The sequence below is a fragment of the Gadus macrocephalus genome, chromosome 15, assembly GCF_031168955.1.
Source record: "Gadus macrocephalus chromosome 15, ASM3116895v1".
Taxonomy (NCBI): Eukaryota; Metazoa; Chordata; class Actinopteri; order Gadiformes; family Gadidae; genus Gadus; species Gadus macrocephalus.
In genome coordinates, this window is record NC_082396.1 from 15,501,878 (window position 1) to 15,529,560 (window position 27,683).

General features: G+C 45.2%; 2 protein-coding genes across 15 annotated transcripts in view; one reads left to right on the top strand and one right to left on the bottom strand.

The window, feature by feature from the left end:
• Positions 1-1,040: 1,040 nt before the first annotated feature.
• Positions 1,041-20,886, bottom strand: LOC132472726 (pleckstrin homology domain-containing family A member 1-like). Of its 12 annotated transcripts, none has more exons than XM_060072464.1 (14): positions 20,736-20,886; positions 15,866-16,112; positions 14,837-14,893; positions 14,667-14,712; positions 11,573-11,670; positions 11,159-11,290; positions 8,846-8,986; positions 7,368-7,436; positions 6,455-6,519; positions 6,247-6,310; positions 6,046-6,135; positions 4,637-4,710; positions 3,721-3,831; positions 1,041-2,966 (listed from the first exon to the last, which is right to left on the bottom strand). In XM_060072464.1, exons 2-14 carry the CDS (start codon positions 16,004-16,006, stop codon positions 2,699-2,701), a joined length of 1,356 nt encoding a protein of 451 aa, XP_059928447.1. In that variant the 5' UTR covers positions 16,007-16,112; positions 20,736-20,886; the 3' UTR covers positions 1,041-2,698. The 12 variants fall into 12 exon arrangements, 8 of the variants coding, with proteins under 8 accessions (XP_059928447.1, XP_059928449.1, XP_059928448.1 ...); XR_009529163.1 differs by having other exon boundaries at positions 2,837-2,966; positions 3,142-3,831; XR_009529167.1 differs by lacking the exon at positions 3,721-3,831 and adding an exon at positions 5,066-5,228 and having other exon boundaries at positions 2,911-2,966.
• Positions 20,887-21,323: 437 nt separating this feature from the next.
• phactr2 (phosphatase and actin regulator 2) overlaps positions 21,324-27,683 on the top strand; it is a 43,804-nt gene continuing 37,444 nt past the window's right edge. For all 3 annotated transcript variants that reach the window (XM_060072457.1, XM_060072458.1, XM_060072459.1), the window contains exon 1: positions 21,324-21,486. In XM_060072457.1, coding sequence (XP_059928440.1) covers positions 21,339-21,486 — 148 coding nt within the window. In that variant the 5' untranslated portion in view covers positions 21,324-21,338. The remainder of the gene's footprint in view (positions 21,487-27,683) is intronic.

Here is a 27,683-nt window from a genome sequence, read left to right on the forward strand (position 1 = left end):
TATAGTTAAACAAAACAATGAGTTTTTCCCTAAAAGCTAAGAGAAGCATAAATCAACTATTCAATGGTGATTGTGTTGCATACTAATCCAAAACTAAAATTATGATTGTGTCAAAGTAAATTAAACTCGCTGCAAGTTACACAACCGTCTGGGAATGGGGCTGATGTAACTCGTCCATTCTCGGAGTGCATCACAATCAGTTGTTTTTCTTCGTACCATAGACCTCATTATGTTAGCTCTAGAACACATGGCAAAGATCCCTGTCACCTCGCATTTCGCCCGTGTACCTCCACAGCCACGCCCCTTCTCTTAGCTGTTTAACTGTTGCGCATGGTCTCATTTCAACTACCATGGACCACATATCTGCCCATGGTCTCAATTCAACTACCATGGACAACACATTTATTAGCAACGTCCCCTGGACAAGCTATGTCTTCATGTGCAACCAATGGGAGTGGATACATTACAATAGAAAATAAGCTGAAATTAAGTTGTTTTCGGATCGGGACAAATCTATGTTAAGACCACTAGATCTCAGGCAGCTGGCTGGAGGATGGGTCCACTTACACAGGCTCTGTTCTGAGCAGGCTATGCTGGGAAAATACACAGATGAAAGCAACCTCATCTGCGGAGGAACAGCCACATTCTCAAACCAAGACCCAAGTGTGCATAACCCCAACCGGACTACATTGTGGTCTGTGAGAACGCTCCCATGTAGTCGCCATGTGTTTACGTTTGTGTGTGTGTGGCCAGATTGTTTTTAGATGTCTCCACACCAGACTGAATGTTAAAAGCCAATACAAATAAGTCAAGATATGTACTGAAGGACATACAAAACATCTAACATGATCACAGAAGGGTAACACTGGTATCTACATATAAATATATATCTTCACAGAATAATGCCCACACACGCTTTTCTTCTTTCTGCCACAAGAGGGCAGCATGGGCCTGCAGAGGATAATTTACATGCGTGAGTCATCATACATGTCCAACTAAATGCAAACAGTCAAATCATAGAAAAGACATTCGAAAGCAAATAATTGTAATGTGTTTTATTTCTTTAAAGTCCAAGTCATCAACATAATAAATAATACAAAACATTTCAATTGAAAACACAAGACAATGAGACACTTTGCACTTGCTTGGCTTCGTTGGGCTGGAGAGAAGGAGGTCCTTCTCCCCCCCAAACGACTCGCTTATAGTAGTTATGCAGGGGTACAGTGGAAGTGTTAAAGCCCTGAAGACCTAACGAAGCCATAGCCTTCCACTGGGGGATAACCGACTTATTTGGCAACACAAGAACAAGCAATACAGTTAACTCAAAGAAAAGAACGACAACAGTACAACAAAGTACCTCAACACCGACCTGCAAGCAGGCCTGCATATTAACACCAAAACTATTATTTTCTAACAGCACGCTCACAAAACTGCAGCTATCCATGAGCAAACTGGACATCGATACAGGCTTATGCTGGCATGTGTGAAACAGGTTGGGTATTCCGTTTGGAGTTCCTAACTTAACGAAATTCCGTATTCCACACAGATGTTACCATTTGGCACACTTTGAAGATGTTCTCTACTGATGTTGGATAAACACACATTGGATTGTATTAGTTTTTTCCACCTAGCTACCAGGTCATAAGTACTTGGTTGATGGTAAGTGTGCATTACATGCTATAAGAAAGTCAACTCAGAACCACTGCTTAAAACGGTATAGGGGGTGAGTGTACACACACACCCAGACCTCGTCAATAACAAACTCATTCACAAAGTTTAGTAAGAATTGGCTGAATGACATTAAAATAAACGTAAAATCACAATCACACACCCACAGCCATACAGGCTTAGCTTTTAAAAAAAATAAAATCACATGAAAAGGTTGTCCGTACCTATACAGAGTATGCAACAGTGACTGCGATGTCGTACTTACCAGTGTTAAAGAAATGGGTTTAAGACTACGATCTACAACGGCATGAATTTCTCCCACTGAGGCGACGGAAAGGCTCTATAGGCACGTCCCGTACCCCTTTGTCCGTTGGGTTTCCTAGCCTGCGCTGCCCAAAGTCACGGTGGCAGCAACAGGGGATCTACGCAAGGAGGAAACTATTTGGATTAGTACACGGATTAGACAGGCCGGTAGGCAATAGCTTGGGCACCTCATCAGGGGTCCTTATTTACTTGGCACAAAGTGGTTTAGAAAATAATGTAAATAGCATCTCAAGGCCCAGCGCGTACGCTCCAGAAAAACACACCGCTGCCGATGCGACTCTAGGTTAAAGTAAAGGCTTTTGCTGAATTTTTATAACCAAGAATCAATTCAAATGCTCTTTTCATTCTTTTGAGTAAATGCTTATCTTCCATAACGGGCGGGTGGGCAGGGGGGAGGAGGAGGAGCTTGGAGGACCAGCAGGTCTTCTTTGGTGCAGACAAAGCCACCAGAGTTCCATTCAGATTCTACTTTGATTAAACATGGAAGTCCGGGGCCCCGCCGTAGCACACGGGGCCTTCAGCGGGTCCCCCAACACCGGGCCGGGGGAGTGGGCACGGTCAGGGGTGCGTGGGTGGGGTTAAACCTGGCTGACGGGCAGGTCGGCGGCGTCCAGATCAAGGGGCGTCGGGTCGGGCAGGCGGGGCTCGAAGCTGCTGCGCCGTCGCCATGGCGACTCCAGGTCGTGGGCGACGGCCGGCCGGCAGGTCACGGCGGCAGGCGGGACGGGTGGGCGTGGCTGGGCCGCGGCAGGAGGCTCATGAAGTGCTCGCTGTCCCAGGCCAGGCTGCGCGGGACGAGGGCATTCCGCGACACCAGCGGCCCCCCACCGCTGCTGCTGCTGCTGCTGGTGGTGCTGGGGGGGGTGAGGGGCCCGGGGGCCGGCGGGCACAGAGGCAGGTATGGGCGGGCGAGGTGCGGGGGCGCCCGCGGGGGTGCGGTAGAATGTGGGAGGGCAGAGACGGCCACATTGTTCCTGCGATGGGTGAGAGACAGAGAGAGGCAGAGACGAAGAGAGAGAATCACAGCCATAAAGAAAGACAGGGAGTAGGTATGAGAAATCCAGGCTTCAGCAGTTGGGTGTCACAGTGATATCGGATGAGGTGTGTTCAAGCCTCGTGTGTAAAGCATAAATAGAGATGGTTACGGACTCTAAAGGGTCCACAGGTCTGCACTTCTTGAGATGACTGAGCCCAGCTGGCCCTGAAGTACAAGGTGCAGGAGACAGAAGCAGCAGTAGTAGTAGTAGTTGCAGTAGTAGTAGAAGAAGCACTAGTAGTAGTAGTAGTAGTAGTAGTAGTAGTAGTAATAGTGGTGTTGGTAGAAGATTATAGCTTGCAGTGGTAACAGGAAGCAGTAGAGAACAGTGTCTTCTAAGACGTGGAGGGGAAGGGAAGCCTTTTCCGCAGGCCATCATTTCACTCTCTGAAACACACAAACACGTCACACACAGGAACAGGGGAGACCGGTAGTGAAGCCGAGTATTAGTATTAGTCATTGGTCCCATTGTTAGTCCCGCATTTGATCTACCACATAATTAAACAAAAAAGAAAAAAAATTCAAAAAAAACATCCCAAAATCTATGACTTGTAAATTACAGTTAGACCACGCCACAGCACTGCGAGCCTCTAAACCCACCGCTAACACCACCCCTGTTTTAACAACACCACACGTCAGTGGAGAGTAGTGCAGTGGATTAGTAGACTTGAGAGGAGAGCGACGACTAACACCTGAATTCTGTGGCGGAGGGATACGTTTTCACATACAGGCAGCGGACAGGAGGGAAGAAGACAGACAAGCAGGTAGTCACACATCTAAGACAGGTGCACAGCTGCAGAAGGCTGCAGAGAGACGGAGAGAAGACACAGGGGGAGGGAGGGAGGGAGAGAGACACAGACCGTGAGAAGTGTGCACGAAAGAGAGGCGTATACATTATCGCACACAAACACAAGCGAGCCAAGACAAAGAAACAGGAGACAGATCTGTGCTCATGGATTCTATATATGCACAGATCAGGTTGGCTTGTTAGTGTTTTGCGAACAGTGCAGGTATATGAATACATCATACATACAATGGGTCAATAGGAGAATATTGCATCGGTGGGTGAGGTAAACTCGGTAAGCAAGCGGGGGTCGGTGGTTTCGGTTGTATGTTCTTTGTAAAGTGAGTCACAGCAGAACATGCAACTCAGATGAAACGTGCATGCCAATGTCTTTCTGGATAAGTGCTTCACTGCGTCAAGCGTGTTCATATTATGGGACGCATTCGATGAAAAACAAAAAGTAGGCATCCAAAATGGGGCAAGGTGGGTCAGTGTGCTCAGCGCGTGGGACAGAAGGTTAGGGAATATTTTAGTTTAAGGCTGGAAAGGGCGCGAAAAAATATAGTAAGAGCAAAACCAAAAGAAAGCTGTCGACGATAGGAGCGCGCAATATAGCGCCAGCCCATGAATATTCATGAGGTATGTTTTGGTTCACACAAGCAAAGAAGCATCGGAAGAGCGCCGTCAATACCAGCTTGTGCCATGTCCCTAGAACAAGAGTCAGCCAGAGAGCGAAAGACAAAGCGTAAAAAGTCCGTTTTAGGGAGCGTTTTTAGGGGGGGGGGGTGGCGAAAACCAAGGGTGACTTAGAGTGGAGGACGTACGTGCTGCTACACTCCCCGATTCGGGTCGTATATCGCTGTATGCAGGGGTTGGACAGTCGTCTGCCCTGCCGCATCTGCAACAACACAGTGCACAGCTGGGTTAGAGCAGCTAGGCCGTCCGGGCATAGGAGGGCGGAAGAGGAGGAGGATCAGGGAGGATGAAGAGGGAGATGGAGGAAGAAGGAGGGAGAAGGGAGCAGAATGAGGGAGGGAGTAGGGAGCTAAAGGAGGTTGAAGAAGGAGGGAGAAGAAGGAGGGAGGACGGAGAGTAGGAATACAGAGGAGGAAAAAGGAGTGGAGGGGAGAGGAGAGAGGAGAAGGAGAAGGGAGAAAAAGGAGAGAGGAAGAGGAGGAGGAGAGAGAAAAAGGAGAGAGGAGGGAGAAAAAGGAGTCAGGAGAAGGAGGAGGACTATATTGGCTAAGAACAACCGTGGAGGAGGACCACTCGGGGTCAGAGCAGAGGGTAAAGGTAGGAGTGCTGCATCGTTTCCTCCGTGCTTCTACATGCGCTCCTCGGACCCGGGCCACGACGCCGCGCCCTCACCGGGGGCCTGAGCTCTCGTTGTTGTGTGCTAGTGTTTCACGGTCCATACTCCAAACAAACAAACAAACAAACAACGCACAGCAGACTACGGACACTGATGGGTGGAGAGGACAGAGCATGCATCAGCACCCCCCGGCCCCCCCAACCGTGCACGTTGGGGTGTGTTGGAGGGAGGGGACAGACCACAACACGCGCTGTTAAACAAGAGGCGATGTCGCAAGCAAAGGGAGAACCTTGAAGAGAATGCAGTGGGAATTAAGAAGAAGCGAAAGTCAGAAATGGATTATTTTCCATTTGAACTGGAAATCGGGTGGATCCCTAGATTATGTTTTGTAGACTTCCAACGACGATATGGAAACCTGTGTGCGGTGTTTCGACAGTACCTGACACTTAAAAATCTAATAGAAACGCGTTTCACCAACAATTGGGCTTTGCCCATGCTGACTTATAGCGCTCACTTTGCCCCTTGATGCTATTTACAGCCTGCATGGTGCTGCAGTCTCAGAGTGTGTGTGTGTGTGTGTGTGTGTGTGTGTGTGTGTGTGTGTGTGTCTCTGTGTGTGTGTGTGTCTCTGTGTCTGTGTGTGTCTCTCTGTGTGTGTGTGTGTGTCTCTGTGTGTCTCTCTCTCTGTGTGTGTGTGTGTGTCTCTGTGTGCGCGTGTGTGTGTGTGTGTGTGTCTGTGTGCGTGTGTGCGTGTGTGCGCGTGTGTGTGTGTGTGTGTGTGTGTGTGTGTGTGTGTGTGTGTGTGTGTGTGTGTGTGTGTGTGTGTGTGTGTGTGTGTGTGTGTGTGTGTGTGTGTGTGTGTGTGTGTGTGTGTGTGTGTGTGTGTGTGTGTGTGTCTCTCTCTCTCTCTCTCTCTCTTACTGTGGCTGCTGATCTCCCGGGGCCCCTCTGGGCCACGATGGCCCCTGAGACGGCCTTGATCCAGCTGTGCATCTCCTCAGGGCTGTCGGCCTGCAGGGGGAACAGCAGCCCGGTTCATTGGGACGGACAGACAATGGTTGGGTGAGCACCTACAGTTCATGATGCATGGTGCATAATGAGTACTGCCCTTTTTGTCTTTACCTGTATATAAAAGGTCCTGGACTGGGTGACGACTTCAAACAGGTTATCCCTCATCAGAATATCACTGCACATAGAAAAACAGAACACTTATAACCACGTTTGCAAAGTTCCAATGAAGGACAAATGCATCCAAAGTGAACCCATTGGACAGCGCGCGAGGCAGCGGGGGCCGGGGAAGAGGGGTACAACGCCGGGGCAGGTCACCCACCTCTGCTTGCACTCCTGCACTTTGTGCACCTCCTTCAGCAGGATGGTCCTCAGCGGCTCCTTCTCCTGCGGGTGCACACAAAGGAGAGCGGAATGGGAGCCATTTAACACTAAATATAGACGCCAGTGGTGGACTGTGGCTGTGTGCACGGCCTCATCAATCGGCTTCATTAAGCCAAGGCTTATGTAACTGTAAAACATAAGAGGGCAGTGCATGACCGCGCGGTAGAGCTTGCGTCGCGTTGTCTCTTTGATTCTGTATCGAGGGCAACATTCAGGGGGATTTTGTCTATGTTGCACAAACGCAAACACGTCTCCTGTTTCCACGTGCACGTTATCAAGTCTGCTGGAATTCCGGTCCGCAACATAATTTGCTGTGCATGTGGGAGGACTGTGCCGTGCACCAGTGGAGCTCCTACAGATATCTCCCTCACGTGTAACGAGTTGGAGCCATTTGATACTGTAGAGACAGGGAGATAGAGGGTGAGACAGCGAGGGGGAGAGAGAAAGAGAGAGAGAGAGAGCGAAGGCGACTGTCCTTGGGTGTGTGGTGTTGCTGACCCCGCAGAATTCTGACAATGGTGTCAAGTAAGGGCAAACGGCACCAGCCCGAGGGGGCACGGTCACATTATCGCACTTAGGCTGCGTGTATGAGTTGGCCCCACATGGGAGGGAAGGGAGGCGAGGGGAGGGGGGAGGAGATCATGCGTGTCAGGACAAGCAGAGCGTAGGCAGTACATTCCACTGACTGAGTGTGTGTGTGTGTGTGTGTGTGGGGGGGGGGGTTGGAACATGTCAGAACTCAGACACGCTGAATGTGATGACAGGCAGCCTGCTAGAGGAAGAGGCCGCCGCCCCCGCGTTTAAATCTGCAGGTCGAGCCTCCGCAATAGGTATTGAAATGAAATAATTACCAGATCTGATTTGAAGTAACTCATTGAGTTCTCTTCTAGGAGGAAATACCGCCGCTTCCAGTTCCGCATCTAGAGGGACGGTGGAACAAAATGGAGTTCAGCTCATGAGTTTTAAGAGATATTTGGTGTGCAACATTGGCAAACACTATGGCATCTTCACTTTGCCAGCTAGCAATTAGTCTAATGAGGCGATTTCTTACTATAATTACCCTCTGGAGTAACATCATGCCAACAACCAGCATCATCAATTTATAATTAGCAGATGAACGTTGTGTGAAAGTCAGTCATTACTTTTGCCTTGCTAACCAACGTAAAAAAAGTTGCCAAATATAATCTTAAATTGTTTTAATTCCAGATGGCAGCCCAGTGCATAGGGCCGATTGGAGGACCCCAGGCTGACTGGACCGGGGAGGGGGGGGGGTCAAGGGTAGGGATGGGGATCAAAACCCGGTTCTATCAAGGACCCGGTTCCGGTACCCGAAAATCATTAACGTTTGGCCTTATCGATACCACTATTGAGTCCCGTCATTCATTTTTTATTGTTTTTGTCCCGTAGGTCCTGTAACGTAATGTTGTGTCCCTCGAGTCGCGTCACGGCATTTAAATCAAATCAATCCAATCACTGCAGCGTATCCACCGATGTTTTTGAATGGAATTGTAAGCAAACGGTTATTACAAGTAAAACAAGTGAAGTCTGGCAGTTAACTTCGCTCGCGAGGATGGCTGAACGGGTTGAAAATCATTCATCGTAAAGAGGGGAACACAACCTCAATGGCCAAGCACATTAGCTATGTGCATCAAATAAAGGCCAAATGCAGTGCCTTCAACTGTCTCCGAGTTGAAAAGACTCCTCCTGTCTCCTCTTCTCCTCCTGTCTCCTCTTCTCCTCCTGTCTCCTCTTCTCCTGTCGCACCACAGACGGGCCTGTCTTAATCATCCACTCAATGTGCGAGCGGTAATCGCACACACAGACATTGTCGCTAGTCCCGTCAGTTAAAAATAGTAGTTGGCAGCATACAAGACAGTCATCTTAAAAAGTTAATAAAGTTTCAGATGTGCTGCGTGATGATGTGTTGAGGTTGGCTCAGTAAAATGATTTAGGTTATCATGATGCGTTCAAATGTAACAGAGAAACGGTAAATTGAGTTTTTGTTTTTGAGTTTGTGAGAAACATGAGTAATACTGCATTACTCATGTTTCTGTATTACTAATACATTTGTATAGTGCTCTAATCATTTTTGTATATAATTATAACTACTGACGTCAATATTTATTAAGAATTACAAATTTAATTAAAAATACAATTATTTATTTCCTAAATATTTTCCTCATCACTAAAAACGCGTCGTATTTCCACCAATTAATAGAAAAGTATCAATAGTGGCATCGATAAAGCCTTGGGTCGTTAAGGAGTATCGAAAATGGTATCGATACCAATAAATATTAATGATCCCCATCCCTAGTCAAGGGTCACTCACCACGGCTCCCTGCTTGACGCAGTATCCCGACTTGATGACCGTCTGCTCCTGCGTGGGCCTGCCCAGGAAGTAGGGCAGCTGGCTGTGGGAGCGCCGCATGGCGTCGCGCTCCGCCCCCTCCGCGCTGTCGCCCCCTTCATGCTGGAGGACCACAAAACATATGACCATAAGTGTATATGGAAAACTGAATCAGACAAACTGGGTTGTAAGTACGATTTCAGAACCATGATTTGGGTATCATTTTATAAACTGGCGGTCATTTTTCAGTGAGTGAAATGGAATGTGAGAAAATCTGTATCGAGTGGTCTCTGCATGAGATCATTTGCATTTCAGACGGCCCCCGTTTCACTCCTGACCAATCAGGGCATCAGCGACCCGATAAAAATAAGTACCGGTATACATAAACGGTTCCCAGTATTGGAGCGGCGGCTATAGGTGAAAGGCTAATACAAACATTACTACGGGCGCACTCACACTAGGCAATCTGTACCGTGCCCCAGTACATTTCACACCTGTACCGTGCTCAAGTACGATTGCCCCCCCCCCCTGCTGTGCGCTGGCCTGTACTCACTAGGGCTGGCCCGAATGCCATTTTTCAGGCTTCGAATACTCGTTGGTTTTTCCGTGCGAATATTCGAATACTCGTTCCAGAAAAACACACCATCAAAAACAACATTAATAATCCCTATATACTCCCTGGAACCGATTTTGACCGTATCTGCATATTTTGTCGAAGATTTAATAGCTTTCGAACGTGAATTAGTAGTTCTAAGTAAGTTGGAGTTACTTAGTTTTTCCCCCTGGAAGCGAACAGCTGTTGTTCCGTACCAAATCAGCTGTCCTCTGCCATCTCAGCCCTTACGGGAGCTTTTCAATTCATTCTGGAACGTGCATCTTTTCAGGGAATTTGTACAATAAATCCATAACAAATACCGAATATTGATTGTCTTATGTGTCCATATTATCCATTATATTGACTGGGTATTCGCAAGACACTCACGCTCACAAACAACTAAGCTAAGGTTAGCATTTCACTAAGCATTTATTTTCCTCCCGAGATCCCGCTAATGTTGTAATAAAGTAAAGGGAAACAAGATATCTATTCTTCCTCCACCTCTCTCGCTTCTCTGCTTGGTGTCGCTTATAGTTTGCCTCCCTCGCTCTGGTAACGTCACGTAGGCCTACGTGTAACAACGAAGGTCCGAATACTGATTTAAGCTTTGAATACTAATTTTACAAACGAGCATTCGAATATTCGAATAATTCGGGCCAGCCCTAGTACTCACACTAGGCAATCTCAACGGGGCCTGAGTACGGTTGCCTCTTGTACATATGTCATCAAGTCGTAATACATCACCACCAAGCGTCCGCTGCTTAGTAGAACACAGAGAACACAGTTGACACTTTACAGACTTTGTTGCTTATTTGGTGCGGTTCTACTCAGATACAGCGCTCTCTCACTGAGCGTTTTAACACTACCAAATAGGCTGTTTTATGCACGACTTTTTCGCGGCATGGTCCGCGCGTTTACACTCCCTGAGGTAAATTGCCTGCTTGAGCTAGAACCCCGATTTACCCCCTGCACACAGTGGTGGTTTATTGGGTTTCATTCTGTTGTAAATGCGACTGCTCCGCGGTTCCGGGGGGGCGGGGGGGGCGGGGCTTGGGTAGTGGTGTTGCTGCGCTGTCTCTTCATTCATAAAAAAATAAAAACATTCCGGAGTGTGCAACCCCGCCTTCTCCAGTGAACCAAGAAAGCCTGCGCCGTGACGAACAGGGTATTTTTGATCAAAAACTCAACTTCACTATCGCACCAACGTGAACCGCTTGCCGTCATGTTTATTAATTAATGGGAAAGAAGGGTTGCATGGACTATACGTCATCCAGCTCAGGTTGCGTAGCCGTGCGTGTGCGCGTTTCGGCTCATTAGCATCTGTACCGTGGCCTGAGCACACCTCTCCGAAGTGTGCTCAGGCCACGGAATTGAAGTGGACTTGAGAACGGTTGGCGTGCTCACACTAGCCAAACGATCTAGACTTGAGCACGGTACAGGTGTGAAACAGACTTGGGCACGGTACAGATGGCCTGGTGTGAGTGTGCCCTAAGACATTTATCAGGATAACAGTATTAAAGTTATAATAACAATAATAATCAAAAATATTTACTTGGAAACATGTCACATTGTAGAAGTAAAGCGTTTCACATCGTCTTTATAAACTTGAATGACAGTGTTACACCAGGCCTAATAGGTGTGGTCGTAGAGGTGTCATTGTGGCACTGTGCATCCATGTAAAGTTAGAAACAACCCTGTACCTGTGTCTGTGTGACGATGGGCACTCCTCCGATGATCTCCGTGCGGTAGGAGACCTGCTTCTTGGAGCCAACCACATCCTGCAGCACCTTCTGGTTCTCCGCGTTCTGCTGCCCGTCACTCGGCTTGGGCACCTACGGGGGAAACCACACACACGAGAAACCTTTATGACTTACACACAAACAAGGCCTTTCTGATGAGGCCCTGTGTGTACATACATTGGATATGCAGCTCTTATGATGGGGACATCAAGTAAAATGATAACATTACAATAGGAATGATAAAATATGTAGGATCAAGAATAGAGAGAAAGAAGAAAGCAATACATGTTCAACCAACATGCAGACGTAATAAAATACTGATAAGTCACTGTGTGTGAGTGAGCGAGTGAGTGAGCATGTGAGCAAGTGTCTCACAGTGATCTTGGTGGCTTTATTGAGGGCGTTGACCCAGTCCACCAGGTCCTGCTGATCGTTGGCCTGCAGGAAGAACTTTCTCATCCCGGCATTGATTACTAGACAAAGACAAAATGAACGGAGAAAAGATTTTCAATGAAGACTTCTATTATTCCTGATGGAAAATACTGCAGTTAAATAATTGATTTGGTCCATGCCGTGTTTAAAACCAGTGATCTTAATCAAAAATGTTGAGATCAGAAATTGTATCATCTATATTTTTTACGATACAAATTTGCCAGTTTATATCTGACCGTTCTAGACTCTAAAACGACAATCGGTGCAACTGGCCATCTATCGTGCTACTTTTGCACCCTCCCCATTGGCTGATCCAACAGCTGTAGCCAGGCTACCAATAACAATGCAAAGCTCGTGCTGAGCAGGGTGGTGCGCTCGAACGAGAGCCAATAAGACGGAGCATATACAGCGCAGGCCTCCATTGACAGCCGTGTGCATCTCGACCACCGGGGTAGAAAACAAACAGTGGTCCTTCTCTCTCTCCAACACACGGCAACAAATAAATAACAAACGCATGACCGACCTAGGAGTGGTTCTTACCAGTCAATGTGCATTCTGCCTCAACTACCACTGGGTATTGTATAGCAATTGTATAAACACCAGGACGATACGACACCAGATAACACTATTTGTATTGTTAAGACTCAATTTTCATTAACATCCATGCCTAAATTTCATCATAACAACTGTTGTGTGGGGTATCTTTTTTCCAACGATTGCCAAAGCTAGCACAGCTAGTTCCTCCTGGCCGTTGTCCACCATCTTTGTTTATACTAAAGTCACAATTTTGATGGGGAAAGATTGGCGAGATCTCCGGATCTGAAAGTCAGGACTGGGATGTTGTGGAATGGAATCGGTTAGGGAGTGGTGTATGGTGTGTCGACGCTGAACAACCAAAACAGTTCAAGGTACCTCAATCATCGTAAGGTGTGTGGTCTCTCACGTTTGCTAAATTAAAGAATTGTCTGGTGTGCACCTAGCATTATCAGTACTAAAATCTTTTATCAATAATAACTAAAGGTATGATGGGCATTAACCTTCAGGCCGGCACCCTCCACATCTCCCCTTACGCAAATACTTCCTATTGAGGAAATTGTGAAGCATTTTGAATAGAGTAATTGAATACAGGCTTTTCGCGTAGTACAGAATCGCTGATCTCAGCAAAATGTGGCAGCCAGCAGGGCCATTTCAAAATATCTCCGGACCTGAATCAGGCTGTGATTAGGATGTCAAGCAGCATCCTGTTGAAAACTTGACACAGACTATCTCGTATCAGGCGTGCACCGGTCTCATAAGTACACGGACTCTGCCAGTCCTGTATTCTGCAGTCACGCACACACAAACACTCACTCACTCCCTTTACCCCTCATTAAATGGGAATGGATCATTAAAAAGATATAACAAGCTTTGGAGGTCGGATCCCTGAACGACTCCATACTACAGAAAGATGATGATGGCATGTTTATACAACATGCTTTGGTCAGGTCAAGGGTAAGAAATACATCTGTATTGGTTTATTTGGAACAGTGGTAACACATGGCGTCCCATGTGTTTTCAGATAGATATAACAAAGTGTGTGGACACACCAACTGCTTTACATTACTCATTACAGTACCATGCGCCCCTAATAAAGATCGAAAAACAATAACGCCACATGTATAGTTTAGAGGACAAGAGGGCACATGTGTGTGGTCTAAACAGACAACACCAGCTGATCAGGGCCAAGATCTGGTTAATGCAGCTGGGAGGAAGGAGGTAAGCTGAGGACAGACTTCGTTATTCTGGACGATGGTCAGCAGACGTTATCTTAACATCCGAACTGCTACAGGGAACAGTCAATAGATACAGACAAGAGTCTAGGATCTAGTATGACTTCTATTCAGAAAAGTTATGTAACTAGGATTATGTTTTTTCCAGTTTTACAATATATTAACCGTTGACACCCATCCGTGCAAGGGCTAAACATACACGAGTGTAACTAACCGTGCGATGGTACCAGTGTGCCGATGGTACCAGTGTGTCGATGGTACCAGTATGCCGATGGTACCAGTGTGCCGATGGTACCAGTGTGTCGATGGTACCAGTATGCCGATGGTGCAGGTGTGCCGATGGAACCAGTGCGTTGATGGCACCAGCGTGTCGATGGTACGGGCATGTCGATGGTACTGGCATGTTTAGGGTACCAGCATGTCGATAGTACCAGAATGTCGATGGTACCGGCCAACTCTGTGATAGCACCACCCACCCAGTTCCTCCAATCTCCACACCAGACCAGGACTGACGCTTTTTTATTATTTATTATATAAAAATGTATTTGCGAGTGGTGTTCCTTGGATTCATCTGTTATAACCCTTATAGCAAGACATGCTATAATATTTATTCGATTCTAAAAAGATTATTTTAACATGAGTGACATTTGAAATTAGTTTTATCTCAAGCTGGGCCTTGCATTTGGAAAAAGTATCCATGTATTTATCAAGTCTTGTATCAGTTACGATCAGAACTAGAAGGTAACACGATAAAGCCTATTAGGCCGACCATGATGAGGAGATAAAAGGCCTCAGACAGAACATCGGCTGTGTTTTCACTTCATGGGCAACAAAAGGAAAGGCCCCCAGTGGCTACCTTAGGAGATATGGATATAATAACAAGGCCAACAATGACATTCACCTTTTAAATTACATGAACAACACGCCATACTCTGCGCCAAACAATCAATGTTTGGTATTCTTAATATATTGAATATAATATATACAGACAGAACAGTTATATTTCACATTGGTGCCGACATTTCTGGTCTCCTTCAGTTCCAGCAAAGCACTATTTGGTAAACTGGTCTGCGGTTCAGACATGGTTTGCTTTCTCCCCCGTGAGCATTTCAATCTTGCACGGACTGGAGCTTACGTCTTAATAACTGGCACGGCTGGGGGCTCCCTTCTTTTGACTGCGAGGTGTTTACATTAGGGTTCAAGGGAAACCGTATGAAACCAGGTGAAATAACCGGAGCAAGTGACTACTACTTCTTCTGATTTCTTACCGAAACAGAACTCTGCCTTGGGCCTGAGCTTGGTAGCATCGCTGACCTAAAATAAAAACAGAGAGCTTTGAGTTACATACAGCAACAATGATGGCCACTATAAAGCAAGCTTTTACAGGATTACTGAGGTTTATGGGACAGCTTTGTATGCTATGCATGTGTCTTCTTACTTTGGAGATGTAGGTGAGCTTGAGAGAGCCAACACAGTCTGCACCAATAGGTAAGTTCTGCAGGGGAAACACAATGGCACATACTGCTGAGCAAACAAAACCAGACACCCCCACGAATCCAGTTCAATAAATAACTTGCTTACAAAGCACGGAATTGCATCTGACGAAATAAAAAAAGACATGAAAAGACGCACAGTGACCCCACATCTTGCCATGCAGATCAGCAAGCAGATGAACCAGCGGACTTCATGAAAATTTCAGCTGCCTAAAACTATAAAAAGCACGTGTCTGAATAATTGAAAACATCCCTTGTTTTACATGAATCATGAATAAGTCACTGAACAGGAGTCTACATACATAGAGAGCATGATGTAGGAACTAAACTCATCATGCCTCCAACCCGCAGACTGAGGACAACTCTTTAGTGTGTGCACGAGTACCTTGGACTCCAACCAATCATCAACAGCCATAACTGGGTCACATAATGTGTCAAGGATTTCTATCGTCAGATTTTATTCATCCTAATTGTTAGCAGTTAGCTGAAGTCTACCTCGCTTAACGCAAAGCCACACAGATACATAACTGCTTAACTACAACCCAAGCATACCCATACCTTTATATTATGTATCAAGCAAGTGATTCATTGTATACAAAATCCTGTAAGACTATGGAGGTTTTCTTCTCTTCCTATTCTAGCTTTGCTCCTGTGTGCTCACATAATAGGTACTAATAGCAAATAGCAGACCAACAGGTTAATGACAACATCCTCATCATAGCTCACATCATATCGATCATGGTCATAGAAGGGTCGGATTAACCTAAACCTTGGCTGGTCTGGTCACAGGCTCTCTTCCCAAACCGCCATGGGCTTCCCCATAAACCCAAACAAACATGCCCTGTTCTTCAGTCTCCCTCGGGTCCAACCGCAGCCCAACCGCTGAGCGCTGTGGAAACCTCAGGCCTGCCTTCAGAACCCTCCCCGGTAGACGACCAGTGGCTCACCGCAGCATGGTGCGTGTGGTGCCTTACCTGCGGGTTGTCCATGAACCACACCAGGCTGCCCGGCTGCGTGTCCAGGATGAAGTAGCGTCGCAGGAACTTGCCGCTGCTCTCCGTCTCCTCGATGTCAAGGAAGCCGCAGATGCGGTTCTGCCGATCCACGTAAGGCATGACGGCGCCGGGACATTCCCTGGCCCAGCAGGGCCGGGACAGGAGCTGAAAGGTGGCGGTGCTGGAGCTGGGGAGCACAGGCGTCTGGGGCTGGAGAAGCAGAGTCCTGGGGGCAGCGGAGGAGAAACGCCAGCAAAGAGAGGAGAAGGAGGAGGAGGAGGGGTGGAGGGAAAGAGTTAACCAGGAGTTTCAGCGTTGCAATGGCAGCCAGTTCCTCCTGCTCCCTCCTTCTCCGGTCTCACTGCCACCTGGAGTCTGCCTCGGTGTTGCCTGCCAGGGGCCCATGTGATCCCAACCACAACCCCGCCTTTATCCTTTTATAATATCAGTCTCTCTCTCTCTCCCTCCCTCTCTCTCTCTCTCTCCCTCCCCCTCTCTCCCTCCCACTCTCTCCCACTCTCCCTCACTCCCCATTTGGCGAGCCCCCGGCAGGCCCCTCCCCCTTGGAAGAAGACTCGAGTGTGGCCTTCAGATAGAGAAAACAAAAAACGAACAAACTGGAATAATAAAGAAACAGAAGACACAGGAGAGACAATGCAAACACTGGTCGGATTCTGAGTAATATTTAACCTTGTGGCGGCCGTCTGGAGACGACCCAGCCCACTCGAGGTGCTGCTACTCTGGGCAGCCCCGGCGTGGTGAATCATTAAACGCGGAGGAGCGCCGATGCATGTGCTTGTGTGCGTCTCAGACCTCTGTGGGTGGGCCGTGTGCCGCTACTTTGGGCATATTGTTACGTCGGGCCTGTTTAAGCGGCCCATCCTTTTGGGGGCTGAATCTGAAATATGCGATAGAGAGAGATGGGGGCATTGCAAGCGTGAGATAAAGGCCCTCTTTCTCCTGCGACATTATGAGCGCTATGTGGGTGGACAGGGCCGAAGCCGGACAAAAGGGCCGCTTGTTTGTGCTTCCACCAAGGGACCGAGCATCATGGTTAGCCCCTGAATGTGACTCATCCCGAACATGGAGCAGGACACACACACACACACACACACACACACACACACACACACACACACACACACACACACACACACACACACACACACACACACACACACACACACACACACACACACACACACACACACACACACACACACCCTGAGGAATAATCACAGGACAGTGATAGAGGGCTCGACGATGTTAATTAATTCTTTACAAGGGATCTTGGGAAGTCCATCTATTCACGTGCGTGCCCAGGGTTTCATTAGGCAACAGATGAAGACACACAAAGGCAGCGGCTACGCTTGTCATTTCAATCACATTTTTGTGATCGGATACGAGGAGAGACAGACCGTATCTAGACCGGGGACACATGGATGGCGATCTGTGATTGGATCTCTCATTTCCACAACCATTGAACCAATACTTTTCAACAGAAATGCTGCCGTTGGAAAAATTGATTTCAAAGTAGGGCTGCACATTGACAGATAGAGGCAACTTTATGTCAAATTCATGAAGTCATCAAAAGTAGTTATTTTCGAGAAAAAAAAACGCTAAATGGGATGACAGTTAATATCATTTTCACCCCATCTATAGAAGTACAGATATTACAAATGTTGATGTACTGGTACATCCCTACTTCAGTTAAAAATGTTCACCTATCAAGGAGGTGACTGGGAATAGGTTAGTAAGGAACTTGCAGAAATGATAGTCGTTTTAGTGCTAAATGGCAAATTAACATAAATAATTGACTATATTAAACTTAGCACTGTGGTCCGCCACAAAGCATTCCACTCATGTGAATTCGAGACATGGGCGTGGTTTTAATTAAATAACCAGTTATCTGTACACATATGGGGATGAGACCAACTATGAATGTGTGAATATGATCACAATGCCATGTGAGCCAGATCTGATCTGGGAATGTCCACACCTGACAGTGAACGGGTCCCAGCGTGATCACATCACAAAGGTTGCATTGAAACATCAAGTGGGTGAGTTTTAAAAAAACTGCAAACCTGGCAGAAAACACACCACTTTCATGAAGCTCTTTATCTTATATGCTAGAGTTGAATAGGCCAGAGCAATCATATTCCAATGAAACAGTAGAATGTGGGACTTAGTAGGAGGGAATGATCTTGGGATGTCTGATCGTCTGATAGAATGTAATAACACGGGAATCATAAAGGTTTAATCATCTTCTTGGCAGGCTGCTTAGTCTCTGTTAAGTTTACTGTAACATAACAAATGACAGAACTGAGTGAGGTAAAGAAGGTAAAAAACATCATCACATGGCAGAAAGAGACGGTAAAGTTCAGTGAGGGTTGTGTTGGACTTTACACTCACTGAACTGTACTGTCTCTTGCTGCCAGGGATAAGTCCCCAATAAAGAAAGCTAAGAAAAGGCGTGTTGCTTTACAACCGGTCCCAAATCAAATAATGCCTCCAAGAGACTCAACGTTTACGTCTCAAAGTCTGTCGGTGCTCCACCTAATACATAATTAACAAAGCGGATAACCCCATATGACAGCACACAGAGAGGCAGTGGGGGGGCCATTAAAAATGAATATAAGAGAGAATATAAGAGAATAGGCAATGATCAGTAACCAGACCTGCTCGAGGACAACATGCCATGACATTCAGAGCGCATCCTACTTCCATAACGTTTTATATAACGTTAGGGCCCATACCAAATTACATAGCTCATCATATGGAGCAACGGAAAGGACATGGAAGGAACAGGATTCCATCCTTCTGCATAACACTAAATCAATCAAAAAGGTGAAAAACATGCTAAGCTAGTTTACATGCATGATTTATATGAGGGGGGACAGAAAGAAGTTATGATTTATGCGTCATTCAGTCTGCGGACAAGTTAACAGCTATTCCAAACAGGAACATCATTATTACAGCTGTTATCAGCATGTGGATTACACTTTGAAAATAAACAATAATTGGGCATACTTTGTTCTATGAAATATGCTAATTTGATTATTTGAAACTTCAAACCCACAAAACTAACGAAGAACCTACTCAGCTTGTAGAAACGGAAGCAATAGAATAGCCTACAAGCCCTTAAGAGTATGCTGCCTCATGCCTGTATTTGTCAGGATAGCCTTACAAATTCCACCAACCAGGGGAAACCAAATGCAATGCACTCATGAAAGTGCACATGGCAGACCAACAGCTTCATGATAACATCCTCCTCATAGATCTCATCAGCATGATCATTCATAGAAGGGTCAGATTAACCAGAACCCTGGCAGGTCTCAGGCACTTTGCCCAATCAGTCATACAGAGTGTGGAAAACAGTTGAGAAAAGAAATGGTGAAAGACAATAACATTTGAATGATACAATCAAAACCCTTACGAGTAGTCCACTCCCCTGAACTCATGTTTCACCTGGATATGTGTCACATTACCGGTAGAATATACAAGCAGAGTGCAGTGTGATGTTTTCTTAAGAGGTTTGTACTTGTTTTGGTCTGAATGAGGGTGTCCCTTAACCAGACAAGCCTTAACAAGTTGCCTCCAACATGGAATCCTTCTTATAACTCAATAAAGTTATATAAATGGAAACTCCACAACTGATAATAGATTATGCCTATGATAAGTTAAAACACTGTTCCATGGAACAAGTTTAAAAATGGAATGCAAAAGTGCACTCAAACAAAAAAAATATATACGTTTTCTGATATGTATATATATATATATATATTTATTTATTTATTTATTTATTATTTTTTTTTTTTAAATCAGTCAAACCGGCAGGTTAATCCTAGTAAATGTAACGTTTGAGTCATATTACTAATAAAACCAGATATGAATGTGTGTACCAATTGTGATTGCCTGATAAATAATTAGAACAATAATAGCTGCCGGGGATCCGATTTGCCATGGATGACTAGCTGTACATTGAGCACTAAGCAATGCACACTGTGAGGAGATCCGGCAGAACCAGAAAAGTTCAATGGCAGCCTGCAGCCAGGACTGGAGCCCTGCGGGTCTGCCCCGTTCAGAGGAGGGGAGAAGGGGTGCTGGGAGAAGCCTGCAGCCAGGGCTGAAGCCCTGCGGGTCTGCCCCGGTCAGAGGATGGGAGGAGGGGTGCTGGGAGCAGCTGCTGAGGGGTTAGACAGCTCTGGCGTTCAATCTGATATTAGAAAGACTTTACATCCCATACGAATGCTCCATAGCGCTACTCATCCATGAGCCCTAATGCAGACATCGGTATTAATATGTCCCTGTATGGGAATTCAGGGAAATGGCGTTTTCATGACGAAAGTCAAAGATGGTTCACTTATCATGGCCATGGATTGGTAGAGCTCACCCAAATTTGATCGTTGCTATGGTTTTCATGGCACGTAATCGACAGTCCACGAACATGGGTGAATTGGAAGTATAATCCAACAAGTATTTGGATGACATTCATGTGTACCTGCTTTACAGTAAGGTTAGCATCATAATGCTTCGCTGGGTCCAACACTAGCATCGTAGCTTTAGCTGGGATCCCGACGTGTTTGTTTATTACATTAACGCCTTTAGAAGGGATACTTTATGTCGACAGCCTTATAAGAAACATAGATAAAACAGTGTTAGATACTTAGTATCCACACCCTGTATAACATTTTAGCGCTAAAGTTATTCAGATAACGATAGCTAGCTGAAGTTTTGCCACACACGCAGCTAGGCTACTGACGTTAGCCAAGTATTGCTAAATTAATCACAGTGTTATTTTCATACTGAACATGGCATCAATTACTATTTAAAAAAACATATTTCAGACCTTCCTTCCCAAGTGGCTTTCCTCAACCGTGTTCTCGACGTCAGCTCCGACCCTCTTCCTCATCCCATGCCCGCCTCACAGCCTCCTGCTCAACCTAGCAGCTCCGGTCAATCTCGTTCAGATTCAGAACCGTGAGCGTTAATGAGGCGATTTGGTGCCATCGAGTGGTCGTGGCGTGTAATGACCATGTGCCGGGGCCTTTGGGGTGGCAGGTCGGGTTTTTTCGGCTTTTTCCGACGTTTTGCGTTACAGTCGGCCCCCTAAAGATCGATATTTTGAAACTTATATTTAATGTTCAAATACGAATTTAGGATCTGTCATCCCAGATATTAAGTGGAAATGTTAGCATTCATTTCGCTGACGTTTCATACGATCTGAATATTACTTTAACCTATGTTTTTGTTTTAGATGTCTTAGCATAGGCTATGTATTAAACATAACCAGTGCAATAACTTATACATGATACCAGGGCTCAACACTGAGTGAACATTTTGTGAACATTTTCATTGGTAGTGAGAAAAAACTTTACACTCAAAAGGGAGGAGCTTGGGAGACACAGAGGGTTGTCGGAAGGTAAATAATGACACCGATGATGATCCATCGATGATGGCAGAGCAGGAGGCAGACAGCCACACCGAGCTGAAGGTAGGCCTGTTCCTACCCATCGGACCCGTGGCCAGAGTCCGGTCCCACAGCGACGCCTCGGGCTTCAGGTCCAGAGTGTTGTTCAAACTCAGGGGCGCACGGTCAGGTAGGAGTGTTGTGGCTTTCTAACCAATCTAACATCCATAAAATTCCCCTATTCATTTATTGATTGGCCTTAGGGGCTTATTCATTTGAAAAGACAGGAATCGTCTTGTATAACTATTGATTATTTATGTATCTATGTATTTGTATAAATATCTATCTATCTATCTATCTATCTATCTATCTATCTATCTATCTATCTATCTATCTATCTATCTATCTATCTATCTATCTATCTATCTATCTATCTATCTATCTATCTATCTATCTATCTATCTATCTATCTCTCTCTCTCTCTCTCTCTCTCTCTCTCTCTCTCTTTAATGAGGCGATTTGGTGCCATCGAGTGGTCGTGGCGTGTAATGATGGCTTATTCATTTGAAAAGACAGGAATCGTCTTGTATAACTATTGATTATTTATGTATCTATGTATTTGTATAAATATCTATCTATCTATCTATCTATCTATCTATCTATCTATCTATCTCTCTCTCTCTCTCTCTCTCTCTCTCTCTCTCTCTCTCTCTCTCTCTCTCTCTCTCTCTCTCTCTCTCTCTCTCTCTCTCTCTCTCTCTCTCTCTCTCTCTCTCTCTATATATATATATATATACTTATACTCTAGATATCTATATCTATATCTATAGAGAGATATATATAAATAGATATAGAATACACCATGGCCCAGTTCTAATACAGTTTAAGTCCTCGTCAAGATGCTTCTGCTTAGCTTTAATTACTTATTATAATTAGATTTGTCTTCAGATGTAGCTATTTGGTGTCTAGAAACTATTTGTTGAATCTGTAACCCCTCATTACCCCACCTAACCGGGCAACATGCAAACAATGACGTCTTTAGCAAAAACCTACAGCTCTCAAACCACCATATCCTTTTGTCCCCTTTGACAAATGTCAGCTGCATCAAGCCTCACAAACCCACATCCTGCCTGACACTTTATGTGGCACATGCTGTATAGTGTCACCTCGATTCACGTGGCTTATTCATTACATCATATAAAAAGATCATATTACTTTAGCCTATGACCTAATGCACGAATATTGATGGCGAAATGGATTTGTGTAATTGCTGTCAAATGGATTCAATTTTAGAGAAATCACCAAGTACCCCAAACATCCACATTATATGTGCATATGTTTAGGGATGCCCTTAGCTAAACAACCCCAAACTCATCCCTATTCAAACAGCAGGGGGCAGTGATAAACTTTTCTACTGCCATAATGGTTTGCAAGGGACGGAAATAAATCCTGCTCTTGTTTTTCTGAATTAACGACATAATTATCTCAAAAATGGTGCCCTATTCTTCTGTCTAATTGAGATACCTCGACATTGTGTGAGGAACTCTCACCTGCATGGAGTAGGCCTACAGGCTGCTCATCAGCCTGACCCGCCAAAGGGGATTTCAAGTACAGGGTCGATATAAGCTATTTACGGTATTATTGAACATTTAAAATGATGTAATCCAACTGTTTGCTTGACCACATCTAACAGAAGGGACTGCATTTCATGATGCATCACCTTATATCCTTGAAGCATGCCATATGGGTTCAACTGATCCTGGAGAAAGGTCAGAAATGTCAAGCATGGGCTTTCCATCTGAACAACCCCAAAGTCCTGCAGTGCCTGCACAAAATTGACAAACTAATAACAATACCATCAATATAAATCAAGGTCACGGGTATCTCCCAACGTCTCAAACATAAACCAAAATAGAAATGGCAGTACAATGGTTACTTCTAAGAAAACAGCTTCTGTATTTTGAGAAATGTCAATATTTCAGAAAAACAAGAGCAGATTTTTAAATCTTTTATGAAAACCTTTCTCAGAGATAATTTACTCATTGATTCCGAGAAACCGAGGATCATTCTTTTTACAACAATACAACCTTTCACCGAATTCTGAGGTAATTATGTTGTTTCAGAAAAACGAGCAGAATTCATTTTCTCAATGCCACTCAAAAATACTAGTACAGACTTAAGTGCTGTGGTATTTGTGTAGGCACATGTGCACGGGGGCCTTGCAGTGGTGTAAAGTAACAAAGTTTACTTGGATTATCCCCAACCCTAGACTTTCACTTATACCTCACTGCCTACTAAAAAATAGCATTACATTTATTGAAATATATTTGCAGTGTACTCCTTGTTACATGCTACAAAATCAAATCTGGGAATAATTCTCTTATCGTGCTAATAGATTAGCCTTTTGGACTTCTGTAGTTTTCAGCTTGTTGTGTATGTGTGGAAATAACCGCAGATCTCACTGACAGTTGATGCACTACAAGAAACTCAAATAATACCCCAGCATGACGTAAGCTGAAGAGAAAGCAGCAGTACGAACTCATCATCTTCCTCCACCAGTGGATGACTACTGTAAACATCTGTGATCACTGACTGCAAATGTTTACCTTTATATTGGCCTACTTTATTAATTCCACTTTTGATACTTAAATACATTCAACCTGATTGACTTTATGACTTTTTACAAGTGACAAGTTAAAAGGGACTTCCTGACTGATGGCCTGAACCTTTACCAGTGACACTTTCGACTAAGATATCAGAACTTTTACTCCACGATTCAGTGCTCTATGCACCACTAGGCCCGTGTGGTAAAAGGTCAGGCATGTGCACAAGGGCTGGCCCACAGCTGTCTGAGCTGCTGCTTAGCTGCCTTTGTCTTGAACAAATGCATACATAGGCCTATATGAATCTTACCAGAAGACAATACAGCATCAGGCTGATCATTACTATTATTATTATCGTTACTATTATTATAATATATAATGAGTACTTCTTTTGAGAGGAGATTAGGTCCTCCCCTCCATGTATTTTTCTGCAGCCATTTCAGTCGATGGTAGAAGGTCAAACACACCTCTGCAATTCTAATTGCTTACTTGCAGGTCCTCTGTGCTGAATGTATTATATTTTTGCAGGCGACCTCACCCAGGATGGCGGGGGAGGAAGTATTCGGTCAGTGTCACTTAGCAGAGGAGGTTGTTTAAAATAGCCTCGTCTGTCCGGCTCACAGCCGTGTCACTCAGCTGCTCAGACAGCAGCAGCAGCAGCACATATGGTGGGTCTTCCCAGCGGAGCCCAGAGCAGAGCTAGCATGGTTTACGGGACGAGCAGCAGTGCGGCATGCTCTAGGAGATGAGAAGGATGGCTCAGGCCTCCTCGTTTATCACCTCTGTCAAGTCGGAGATTGCCTTTTCTGTCGTGCTGCACAGGTTTGGAATCTGCATGTAGCAACACTTGGAAGTTGAAATGCAGTGCCACAGGTCTGATAGCTATAATTTGACTTTACTTTGTTAAAAAGGTCATAGCCATCCATCTAATCCATCCGTCCATCTAATGCATCCGTCCATCTGATCTGCTGTTGGTGAGCGAAATGCTCTGCAAGCACATCCATCTCAAGTTGACTGTGTGCCTGTCTGAATGATCCAGCTAAGATTTCCTTCCCTGATTGATTCGTTGACTATCTGGTCTGTCAATCCCAGGTGCATGAAGGCATCAGATGAGAAGAGAACACAGGGGGAGAGGGAGCAGAGAGGGAGGGGATGATTCTTTTGGTTGTTTAGATACAAAATGTAGCTATCGCTAGCTTTTCTGCTCTCTCTTACTTCACAACTCTCACATCTTCCCACAACTTTAGGTGGAACTTTCACTTTGATAGCCATTTATCCTTTTGAATGAATCAAAGGGTTAGATCACATGTCCTACTGATGAAAAGGGTTATTAGACTTGAGTGTAGAAACCCAATTACCCTCACGTACTGGGACATGAGATGGAGTTGTTAGAAATAGACCCTTGTGCTTCTGGATTTCAATCTTAAACGTGATTCTAAAGTTTTCTGGAACAACAATCTTACCAGCATCCGGAGAGGTCTTTATAAAGATCTCAAATCCTATTGTGGGATCATCCACTGTCTTCAAATATATATATATATATATATATAGTAAAAAAAAATATAGAACATATTGAATAGGCCTTTATTTAATATAGAAATTGACTAGCCTTATTCCACTAGAGATGGTGTGTCATATGGTTGAATGCCTGTGATTACACCTCTGAATCAAACATCAACGGTTTCCGCCTGAGCCCATTGGCCCTCCTTATCCAAGACCAAAGCAATATATAGACATATACTTATTGCAGGAGGTGATCTACAGGTGGTGATATACAGGAGGTGATCTACAGGAGGTGATATATACAGGAGGTGATCTACAGGATGTGATATATACAGGAGGTGATATATGGGAGGTGATATACAGTAGGTGATACACAGGAAGTTATCTACAGGCGCTTTGTGACCGGAACACTACCATAGTCAGAAATATTTCCTCACGGAGACAGGGGGTTATCTCGGGTCGAGGAGCTCTGGGGAGAGAGGGGCTCCCTCCAACATGTGTGTGCGTACGGCTCTGAAAAAAGATATGCCGTAGGTTTAAACGCTTCTTGCTGTCAGTGATGAATAGCAGGCTGTCCCTGGGCTGCGGAGGGCATTATTAGTCACGTAATTGCAGAGGAAGAGACACAGGGTGGATGGGAGGGGTAGTGCAGGACAAAGAAGAGCGGGGCAGAGAGAACGGGGAGAGAGAGTAAGGGGGAGGACGGAAAATGGGAGGGAAACGCACCACTGTGAAATTCAATTTGAAGAAATAAGGCTGGAAGAATAATTTCACGTGGAGAAAATATAAACGGCACAAATCGAAGCTGAAGGAATGTTAACTAAAGACATCTCTCTCTCACGACGCAGAGGGTGAAGCATTAAAAGCGTGGCCACCTGCTATGGTGGGGTTCCGCTTGGGTGCACAGCTAGGTTGTTGCCATTATGAAGCCTTTTTCATTAAACAATGCAACAATGCAATCATACGTGAACATGGAATCATTCAGTGCCTTGTCAGTGCCTCCTCAATGCGTGGTCGAAATAAAACGAAACGTCTCAAATATTCATCGTTCATTCATTTGAGACAGGAAGATATGTTACAGAAATGTTAGTAAAGGCCAGAACATTCAACTAAACTTGGAGCTGCCCTTTGGGTGAGGAGCATAGCTTGATACAGAATAGTGTGAGAGATAAAAAAAAAAAGGTCTGAAGGAATAGAGAAGGGAGGGAAGAAAGCTATTGAAAAGAGAGAGAAGAAATTCATCCGCATAGAAAAGTGTAAGAGTTTATGAGGGGAGCCGAGATTATGCAGAGCAGGAAGTTCGGACACTATAGTGCTAAAGCAGGTCTAATGAAGGGAGGGGGAGAGAAAGTGAGAGAGAGAGAGAGAGAGAGAGAGAGAGAGAGAGAGAGAGAGAGAGAGAGGGGAGAGAGAGAGGGGGAGAGAGAGAGAGAGAGAGAGAGAGAGAGGGAGAGAGGGAGCGAGAGAGAGAGAGAGAGAGAGAGAGAGAGAGAGAGAGAGAGAGAGAGAGAGAGAGAGAGAGAGAGAGAAGAGCGCAAAAGAGAGTCAGCTGGCCAGAATACAGTGCTCTTTGTGATGGAAATAACATTGATTATTACAGAGCACTTTAAGAGACACTCCTAGTAGCTCCGTGTTTAAATACTGTAGTATGAAATGAGCGGTCTTTGCGCCACACAGACTATTTGCATATCGAAATTGCGCTAGCATATCTCTACTGGTCTCGTATGATCAACCATGTCCGGTCAATGTGCTGATGGTAAATGTTTCAGTCAGTGATCACAAACAACCCTCATTAGACTGTGGTTCTTCCTGTTAATAGATGACATTATTGGGTTGTGTTGTACAACGTCCATAAGTGTAAATCCTGTTGCGTAACAGTTTCTTTCCACGCTGTCATGGTGCTGTTTATGCAGAGTTCCAGCTAGCGGTCTTTATTGGTTGATTTACTAAATATCCTTCACCTGCTCCTTAATGACGTGTTTTCGTTCCGCTAGACTGTGGACGTTGACCACGGCGGGGATCAAACCTAGTACCTATGACTTGGTGTCATATTCTAGCCTGTCCAACAAATGTTTGAGAATTCATTTAAAATTAATTTGTGATTAGTTACTAGCTCTTTTAGAGCTTTCGCTCTTTCCTATTTCTTCCCGCGCACAGCATTCTGCGCAGGGTCTGCGTCTGCGTCTGCCCTCCCTTAAGGTCCTGAACCCATCTCAGAATGTTATTGGAAGGAAGGACTGAACGCATAAACTCAATTCGACTTGGTGCTCTTCCAGATCCG